Source organism: Chiloscyllium plagiosum, chromosome 32 (assembly GCF_004010195.1).
Source record: "Chiloscyllium plagiosum isolate BGI_BamShark_2017 chromosome 32, ASM401019v2, whole genome shotgun sequence".
NCBI lineage: Eukaryota > Metazoa > Chordata > Chondrichthyes > Orectolobiformes > Hemiscylliidae > Chiloscyllium > Chiloscyllium plagiosum.
This window is the reverse complement of record NC_057741.1, coordinates 2,761,847-2,771,629: the sequence shown is the minus strand read 5'-3', so window position 1 is coordinate 2,771,629 and position 9,783 is coordinate 2,761,847. Positions and strand designations below refer to the sequence as shown.

At 41.7% G+C, this 9,783-nt stretch overlaps 1 protein-coding gene across 3 annotated transcripts in view; it reads right to left on the bottom strand.

The window, feature by feature from the left end:
- The window catches only part of idua (alpha-L-iduronidase), a 262,582-nt gene that overhangs the window by 42,389 nt on the left and 210,410 nt on the right, over positions 1–9,783 (bottom strand). For all 3 annotated transcript variants that reach the window (XM_043674018.1, XM_043674019.1, XM_043674020.1), the window contains one exon: positions 2,833–3,049. In XM_043674018.1, coding sequence (XP_043529953.1) covers positions 2,833–3,049 — 217 coding nt within the window. The remainder of the gene's footprint in view (positions 1–2,832; positions 3,050–9,783) is intronic.

The window sequence follows — 9,783 nt, the reverse complement described above, 5'->3', positions numbered from 1 at the left end:
CTTGGCCTGTAGCCTTGTATGCCTTAGTATGCCTCGCAAACGTACAACTAAATATTTCTTCAGTGTTATGAGTGTTTTTGTCTCTACCACCCTTATAGGCAGTGCGTTCCAAAACCCTGCCACTCTGAGTGAAAACTCACATTTCCTCCAAACTTTCTGCTCCTTATCTTAAATCTATGACCCCCTGTAAATTAATCCCTCCATCAAGGGGAAAGGTTTCTTCCTATCTACCTATCAATGCCTCTCATCATTTTATACAGGTCAATCATGTCCCCTCTCAATCTCCTTTGCTCCAAAGCAACAGCCAGTACTGTCTATCTAATCTCTTTTCAAAACTGAAACTCTCCAATTCAGGCAACATTCCGATAAATCTCCTCTGCACCTGCTGCAGTACTATCATAGCCTTCCTAAAATGTGAATTCCAGGACTGCACTAACTGTGGATTAACCAATATTTAATATAGTTCCAGGAGAACCTCCATGCTCGTAAACTATGCCTAAACTAATAAAGACAAATATACCATATGCCCTCTTAACCACTTTATCCATCTGTTCTGAAACCTTAGGGGGTTAGGTGGATGTAAGCACAAAGGTCCCTGTGATTCTCAGAGTTTCCCAGGGTCCTATCATGCACTCTCTTGCCTTGTTTGTCCTTCCAAATGCATCATCTCACACTTATCTGGATTGAATTCCATTTGCTGGTCATTTTTAGATTAGATTAGATTACTTACAGTGTGGAAACAGGCCCTTCGGCCCAACAAGTCCACACTGCCCCGCCGAAGCACAACCCACCCATACCCCTACATCTACCCCTTACCTAACACTACGGGCAATTTAGCATGGCCAATTCACCGAACCTGCACATCTTTGGACTGTGGGAGGAAACCGGAGCACCCGGAGGAAACCCACGCAGACACGGGGAGAATGTGCAAACTCCACACAGTCAGTCATCTGACCAGCCTGCCTTTCTCCTTTTCTTCCTCACTATTTACTACTCCACCAACTTTTGGTATCATTTGAAACATTACTGATCAACCTTCCTACATTCAAATCTAAATCATCTATATGAACCACAAACAACAAGGGACCCAAGACTGACCCTTGTGGGACACCACTAAACACAGACTTCCAGTCAAAAAAAATCACCCCTCCACCATCACCCTCTGAATCCAGTCACTCAGCCAATTTTGAATTCAATTTGTCAATTTCCTTGGATCTCATGGGCTCTTACCTTTGCTATCGGTATCCGATGTGGGATCTTATTAAAAGCCTTGCTGAAGTCAAAGCAGACTACATCAAAAACATTACTCTCATCAATATAACTGGTCATCGCTTTGAAAAATTCAATAAAGCTGGTTCAGACATGAGCTCCCTTTAATAAAACAATGCTGACTATTCTTGATTTATCATTGCCCCTCCAAAATAAGTTAATTCTGTCCGTCAGAATTGTTCCCAATAGTTTCCCCACCAAGGTTAGACTGACTACCCTGTAGCTTCCTGGTTTATCCATTTCTGCATTCTGGAAGAGCAGTACCACATTGGCTGTCCTCCAATCCTCTAGCACTTCTCCTGTGGCCTGAGAGGAATTGAACATTTTTGCAAGTGCCAATTTTTCCTCCCTTACCTCACTCAACAACCAGGGATAGATTTCATCCACCTCTGGACATATATCTACTCTTAAGCCTGCAGACCACTCAGTACTTACTTTCTGCATAGCCTGATTGCAGCATGGTGACTCAGTGGTTAGCACTGCTGCCTCACAGCACCAGGGTCCCAGGTTTGATTCCAGCCTTGGGCGACTGTCTGTGTGGAGTTTGCACATTCTCCCAGTGTCTGCGTGGGTTTCCTCCGGGTGTTCCAGTTTCCTCCCACAGTCCAAAGATGTGCAGGTCAAGTGAATTGGCCATGCTAAATTGCCCATAGTGCATTAGTCAGAGGGAAATGGCTCTGGGTGGGTTACTCTTCAGAGGGTCAGTGTGGACTGGTTGGCCGAAGGGCCTGTTTCCACACTGTAGGGGAATCTAATCTAATTGTACCACAGACCTTCTCTCTGATTTCTATACCCATATCATCCTTCTCACTAGTGAACACTGACTCAAAGTATTCATTTAGAACCTTACCCACATCCTCTGGCTCCATGCACAAATTACCACTGTGGTCCTTAATGGACTCTACTCCTTCCCTCATTATTCTTTTACCTTTAACTACCTGGAAAACAATTTTGGATTTCTTTATTTTACCTGTCAGTATGCTTTCATATCTCATTTTAGTACTCCTAATCTCCCTTTCAAGTTCACTCTCGCACATTCTATATTCTTTTGGGTGAAATAACTTCACAGATGCAAGTTACCCTTTATTTACATATGAAGAGTCCTTGACACCGATCCAGCTCCCTCAGAGCCAGCTCTTAGAGTGAACAGAACTTCTGACACTCCTGTTTATATCCAATAGCCAGGGCTCCCTGCAGATTAACAACCCTAATCAGGGAACTCATTCTATGATGTCCAACTGGCTGACCTCATTACGATCACTACATTGGGTTTTGAGCCCTTGGTATCTGCCTTAAGTCTCCCTTTTTCTCTGAAGCCAATTCTGTATATGGTACCACCCTTTTCCTCTATTGGAACATGTTGGTCCTATTCTCTCCGTATTTCCTTCTTGAATATTATTCAAATTTAATTCAAAATAATCCAACCATAAAACCGATCTTGGATTCACCTTCAGATGGAAAATCAAAACAAAATAAAACCCTGGTTATTACTGTTTTGACTTCAATCAAGTTCTAAAGAAGATTCATTTTGAAAAAAATATTACATATTTATGAAAGTCTTACCTAATAAAGCCAACAATCCCATGACCGTGAGCACTGGTTTGCGAACCATTTGCACATGTGGAGGTTTTGTATTGTTCATCTGAAACCTTGCAGTCAGAGTTCTTTGTGTGAAGTAATTTGGGTAGTAGTTCAGGAAGCCATTATCATTGCTCAGCAGTGTAAAATTTATTGTGTTCTTTGGATTCGAAATTAGTAGATTCTGGTGCTGTGCTATTACCTAGTAGAAAGCAAGAAAGAAAACATTAAAGCAATTGTAGTAACTAAAAGAAATTCAAATTGTAGCAGCAATTATTAATTATAATTGGAAAATACTGTCTGAACAGGACAGCATGATTGCTTGTAAAGTAAACCTGGACACAACAGTAAGGGCATTATGTGTACTTTTGCTTTTGTATACTTTTTCTTGCCATGTATATTAGCAAGTACTATGAAACTAAACTTAGATCTCATTATGAATTCATAGACATACTGTAACTGAGTCTTAACACTTTGTGTCACTGCAGTGAACTCCTTGTCTAAATACACTTGAAAAGGGAGGTGCCACACAGAGATAAAAGTTTATTTGAGGCCGTTAATAAAAATAAAAGGCCAAGGGTAGTTTGAAAGCTTCAGTAATTTGGATGCTAGGTTTACATAGTCCTTCAGGTTTTCAACACCAAGAATGCTTTTTCTTCCTTCACATGTATACGGAATAGATCTGTTACTCCCTCCTCACTACACAAGTTACATTTACCAGCCCACAGGGATCATGTACTTCTGAGTACAAATGATGAGAATACAAATACAAAACCAAACTGAACTGCTCTTGCAGAAGTGTTTAAGACCAACCATGTCTAAAATGCATTTATCTGTCCGAAATATCAAGAAGTGGCAAGATCTAGATTTGCATCATAATTTGCCAACAAATGAATTTCTAGCCTTAACTATAGTTTGGAGACAGCCTGTATCATGTATCTTTACAAGTATGCAATCAACAGTATGAGTTGAGAGTTCAACCTGGTGAAGCTACAAAATTGGACCACTTGCTAGCCAAGCAGTGTAAGCAACATACAGATAGTTTTTCTGTAATGTGACGGTTTTTTGTGCTACCTCACATTATAGGAAAATCATGCTTTAGAAACAACGCTTAAAGTGTTGGTGATGTAATTGCGTTATGGCCAACACACAGTTTAAAAGTTTGCGCTTTAGAAACAGTGTCCCCAATTTGTCAATCATGTTACAGCAAATTCATGTTAACGAAATGTGCGGAATAGCAGAACAACCTGTATAATAAAACAGAGCTAAGTAAAGCGACATCCATCAGATCAGATCGGAGTTCTGCAGGCCTGCAATCTCCAGTAATAAATGGAGGTGGACAATTAAACAATTTACCTGAGAAGGAGGCAAAACAAATATTCCTATCCTCAATGACAGGGAAGCCCATCACATCAGTGCAAAAACAAAACTGGAGAATTTTCAAGCATTTTCAGCCAGATGCACCACACAGATGATCCACCAAAGCCTTTTCCACATGTGCCAGCATCACAGCTGCCAGACTTAAGTCACTTCAATTCATTCGATATGATATCAATAAACAGAAGGCGACTTTGGATACTAGAAAGGCTATGGGCCCTGAAACAGTCTGGCAACATACTGAAGACTTGTGTTCCGCACTAGCCAAGCTGTTCCAGTACAGTTATATCACAGATATCTACCGAACAATATGAAATTCGCCCAAGTATGCCCTGTCCACAAACAAAAAGTAGGACAAGTCCAACCAACTACAATTTTCAATGATATAATCCAACCAGTACCCCCTAGCAGTAAAAAAAAAACAGAAATTGCTGGAAAAGCTCAGGAGGTCTAGCAGCAACTGTGAAGAGACAGAGTTAGAGGAGACCACATTGTGAGCAGCAAATGTAGGAGACTAGATTATGAGAAGTGCAGGCAAAGCTCTGCTTTCCCTGAAAGGTGTGCTTGGGCTCTTGGATACTTACACCTTCAGCAGTTGCAGGAGAAGATGCCCTGGGGCTGTTGGGAGGGGGGTATTGGGAGTGAAGGAAGACTGGACCAAGGTGTCCTGGAGGGAAGCCGGACAAGGGCGGGGCGGGTCTATGTGGCTGATGGTGGCATCTCGCTGGAGGTGGCAGAAATGGTGGCTGATGATCTTCTGGATATGGATGCTGGTGGGATGGAAGGTAAGGACATGGAGAACCCTATCGCTATTACGGAAGGGAAGAGACAGGTTGAGGTTGGAAGCGAGGGAGAATAGATTAGATTAGATTACTTACAGTGTGGAAACAGGCCCTTCGGGTTGGACTCAGTTAAGGGCCATTTGACAATGGTGCCAGGGAATCCTCAATCAAGAAAGAAAGTGAACATTTTGGATGCCCTCTTGTCAAAGTTGGCCTCATTGGAATCTATGCGACTGGGAGAATAGAATGGAATCTTTACAGGAAACAAGATGTGAGGCTGTATAGTCCAGGTAGCTGCGGGAGTTTATAGTGGTTATTAATGGCTAGTCTCTCCCCAGAAATGGAAACAAAGATGTTAAGGAAGGGAAGGGAGGAGTCACAGATAGACCAGGTGAAAGTGAGGACTGGGTGGAGAAGAAAAGCAAAATCAATGAACTTTTCCAATTCCAGGACTGATGATATCATCGATATATTGGAGAAAGAGTTGTGGATGGGGGCCAGAATAGGACTGGAACAAGGAATGTTCCACATACCCAACAAAGAGACAGGCATAACTGGGGCCCATGCAAATACCATGGCCACCCCTCTGACCGAAAGAAAATGACAGGAGTTATAAGTGAAATTGTTGAGAGTGAGGATAAGCTCAGCCAAGTGGCAGAGGGTGGTGTTGGGTGCAGACAGTTCAAACCTTTGCTCCAGGAAGAAGCAGACAGCCCTGAGACTATCCTCGTGGGGGATGGATGTGGGGTCATCGTCCAAGGGAAGATAGAAGGAGGTATATGAGAGCTTGTACTCAGCCTCTGCAATGTAGAGGTCAGTCCACCAGACCTTATGGCAGGCTAAATAGCAAAGTCAGGGTTGGACTTAAACACATGGAGTGCGCTCTGTTCAGAGGGAGATAAGTTGGAATGTGTGAGGGGGCAGAGAAATTGAGGTGATCAATGTCATGTCGACAGTTCTCAATGAACAGATACAGTGCAGGTAAAAGGCCAGAGGAAGAGGTCCAGATGGAGGGAGAGTGTTGGAACAGGGTGAATGGGTCTGTAACACAGAGAGAGGACTCTTGTCCAAAGAAATGGGCATGGAGGCAAACAGGACAGTCAAGAGTATTAGATTCCTGTATCCCCCACTATCAACTACATCACTCTCCATCTGAATGAAGAAATCTGTCATATAATGGGGATGAGTGACCATGATAGAGTTCTTCATTGATATGGATAGCAACATAGCTGATTCTAAGACTAGGGTCCTGTGCAAGCTGTCTATGATAATTTGAGGAACATTACTTAAAGGGATGATAGTCGATAGGCAGTTTAAACACTTAGAGTGCACGGTGGATCTGCAACATTTTAAAACAAAGATCTCCGAATGCTGGAGATCTGAATCAAAAACAAAAACTGCCTGCGAAACTCAGCAGCATTGGCAGCATCTGTGGGAGGAAAGCAAAGCTAAGGCTTCGACTCCAATGACTCCTAATCGGAATTGAATTCTCGTTTCTTGTCTGGTACAGCAATAAAACAGTGGCTCGACTAGCAAGGGAAATTAGGGATAGTATTATATCTAAGGAAAGAGTGCACAACTGACCAAAAAAAAGCAGCTTACATTTTAGCAAAAGAGGACAAAGGGATTGATTTGGGGGGGAGAAGGTGGTTGGAGTACAGTATGAGAGTACATTCACAAGGAACATACAAATTGATTGTTAAAACATCTACAAGTATGTGAAGAGAAAAATATTAATGGAGACAAATGTAGGTCCTTTACATTCAGAAACAGATGAAGGTATAATGGGAATCAGAGAGATGGAAAACCAATTATGTCTTCACAAAGAAGAATGAGGAGGAATCTCATTGAAAAATATAATATCTTAACAAAATTAGACATGGTAAGTACAGGAAGGATGTTCCTTACGATGGGGAGTCCAGAAGCATGGTCACAGTCGAAGGACCTGGGATATGTTATTTAGAACTGATAAGAGTAGAGATTTCTTCACCCAGAGAGTGCCAAGCCTGTGAAATTCTCTGCCACAGAAAGTGACAGTGGCCAAAACATTGAATGTTTTCAAGAAGGAATTAGATATTGTCCTTAGGGCTAAAAAGTACGGGGAGAAAGCTGGAACAGGGTACTGGGTTGGATGAGCAATCATGATCTTATTGATTGATTGAGCAGGCTTGAAGGATTAAATGACCTACTCCTATTTTCTGTACTTTAAGTTTCTGGACGTTATTGTTATTGACTAGAAACTGAACAGGACCAGCTATTAAAGCACTACGGCTAGAAGAGCAGATCAGATGCAGGAGGTCTGCAGTGAGTAACTTGCCTTTAGACTCTTCGAAGCCTGTCCAACATTGACAAGGCACAAGTCGAGACTACAATGGAATAACTTCTACTTGCCTGGATGATGCCAGCTCCAACAATACTCAAGGTTCAATTCCATCCAAAACAAAGCATTGTGCTAAATTGGCACCTATCCAACACCTTCAACACTCACTTCCTGCACCATTTATGCACAGTGGTAGCAATGTGTACTAGCTGCAAACACACTGCAACAACTAAAAGCACTGTTAGGGTGAACTTATCCAACATGCGCTACTGTGCTTCAAAAACACAGCTCACTACTGTTGATTTTGGCAGGGGGGTTGATTATAGTGACCTAATACTGGCAGTCAAGAATCTGTAGCAATTTCGAATAGTTAATTGAGTTTGTTAAGAAGCAGCAGTCTAGATATGATACATTAGTTAATTAGACAAAGGAAAGTACATAACCAGGACAATTGGGGATTGTTTTTTGGTACCAGAGGACAAACAGGCTGTTGGTTTTGATAAAGTTGTGAGAGCAGAATCCTGTTCTCTAACCAAGGTCTTCCCTGAATCTGCCTCCTCTTCTTCTAGTCTCTCTTACATCTGGCGAAAACAGCTCTCCGAGGATTACCTGATAAGGACTGCTGCATACAAGGACAGCCCAATGAGGACTGTCCTCTGTCTCTGAGCATTTGTGGATACACTTTATTTATGGAGGCTGCTAACTTACACTCTGTCAATTAATTGTTTAAATCCTTTTGGCCAATGACCATGTGACAAAACTCATGGTGTCAGATGACCTGTTGCTCACCTCCACCTGGTTGGTTCTCATTCCTTCTAAGAACAAAACCATCTTATTTACTAAAAAATTGCACGTCTAATAGGGTAATGTGGTGCCTGATAAATCTTTTGCTTATGCTGATGGAAAGCTGGTTACTACTGTCATATTGTTAAATACCAAAATACAAAATATTAGAAATATTAAATCACTGGAAATACTAAATTTGGAATATTAAAAGCATGCAGTTTTAAAGTGAGCCCTTATTTCAGTCCTACCATCTTAAAGTCATTAGGGTTGGGCAGTAACACCCATATACTATGTATGAATAACTTCAATGATGTATTTGTGAAGCATTAATATTGAATCTTAATCACAGATAAAGCTCAATTTGGGTTTAATTTTTTTGAAACATTTTTTCAGTAAAGTTTATTTTGTGCGAAGGGTGAAAACAGAAGTAAATGTGATAATGAGAGGAAAGTCTGGATTCAGCATGCAAATTTGGTGCTAACTACTAATTACCTTAATTTGAACTTGTCTGGAGGTGCTAAACCAGACATTGGCAAATGTAGCACTAAAGTGCTGATTAGGTGCATTTTTTGTGGAATTGTATATTTGGACTCCGCACGTACACATCCACTGAAGGTGTGGAGTGCTCTGGCTGGCTCTTTAGGGAGCAAAAGAGATAGTGTTTAGTTCCTCAAAGTTCTGGTGGAGGAGGTTAGAGAAGAAGGGCTGTTCTTTACCCACAAGTGGGAAGAACCATGTTCATCTTCCATATTTTGCTGTCCTTTTCTCCTACACCAATTATTCTGCCTGGCCTCATAATCCATTCCTTTCTTGACCTGTTTGATCATCAGCGTCATTCTAGAGGGCATCTAGAATGACGCTGATGACCAAACAGCATTTGTGTCACACGAATTCAAAGGTATCTTGAAGAGAGGATCTAACCATTTCCCCTTAATATTCAATGGTATTTTCATCACTAAATCACTGTCTATCTACAGCTACTGTGGAGGAAAATTACTACTGACTAGAAAAGTAACTGGTTAAGAGACAAAACTATTGTGACCACAGAAGCAAATCAGGAACAGGAAGTTCTGAGACAAACTCACCACCTGACTATCCATAGACTATCCCCCTTCTATTAGAAATACTAGAAGTGTGATGTAATATTTGCCCCTAACATGGAAGAGTGCAGCTTCAGAAACTTGACACTATTCAAGACAAAGAAGTCCACTTGAGTCGGAAGAGATAGGAGAGGTCTTGAACAAGTACTTCTCTTCAGTATTTACGAACAAGAGGGACCGTATTGTAGAAGAGGAGAGTGTGAAATGGACTGGTAAGCTAGAAGAGATACCTGTTAGGAAGGAAGATGTGTTGGACATTTTGAACAACTTGAGGATAGACAAGTCCCCCAGGCCTGACGGGATATATCCTAGGATTATGTGGGAAGCAAGAGAAGAAATTGCAGTACCGTTGGCAATGATCCTCTCGTCTTCACTGGCAACGGGGGTGGTACCAGGGGACTGGAGAGTAGCAAATGTTGTGCCCCTGTTCAAAAAAGGGAATAGGGATAACCCCGGGAATTACAGGCCTGTTAGTCTCATGTCTGTCGTCTGCAAGGTGTTAGAAAGGATTCTGAGGGATAGGATTTATGACCATCTGGAAGAGCATGGCTTGATTAAATGCAGTCAACAA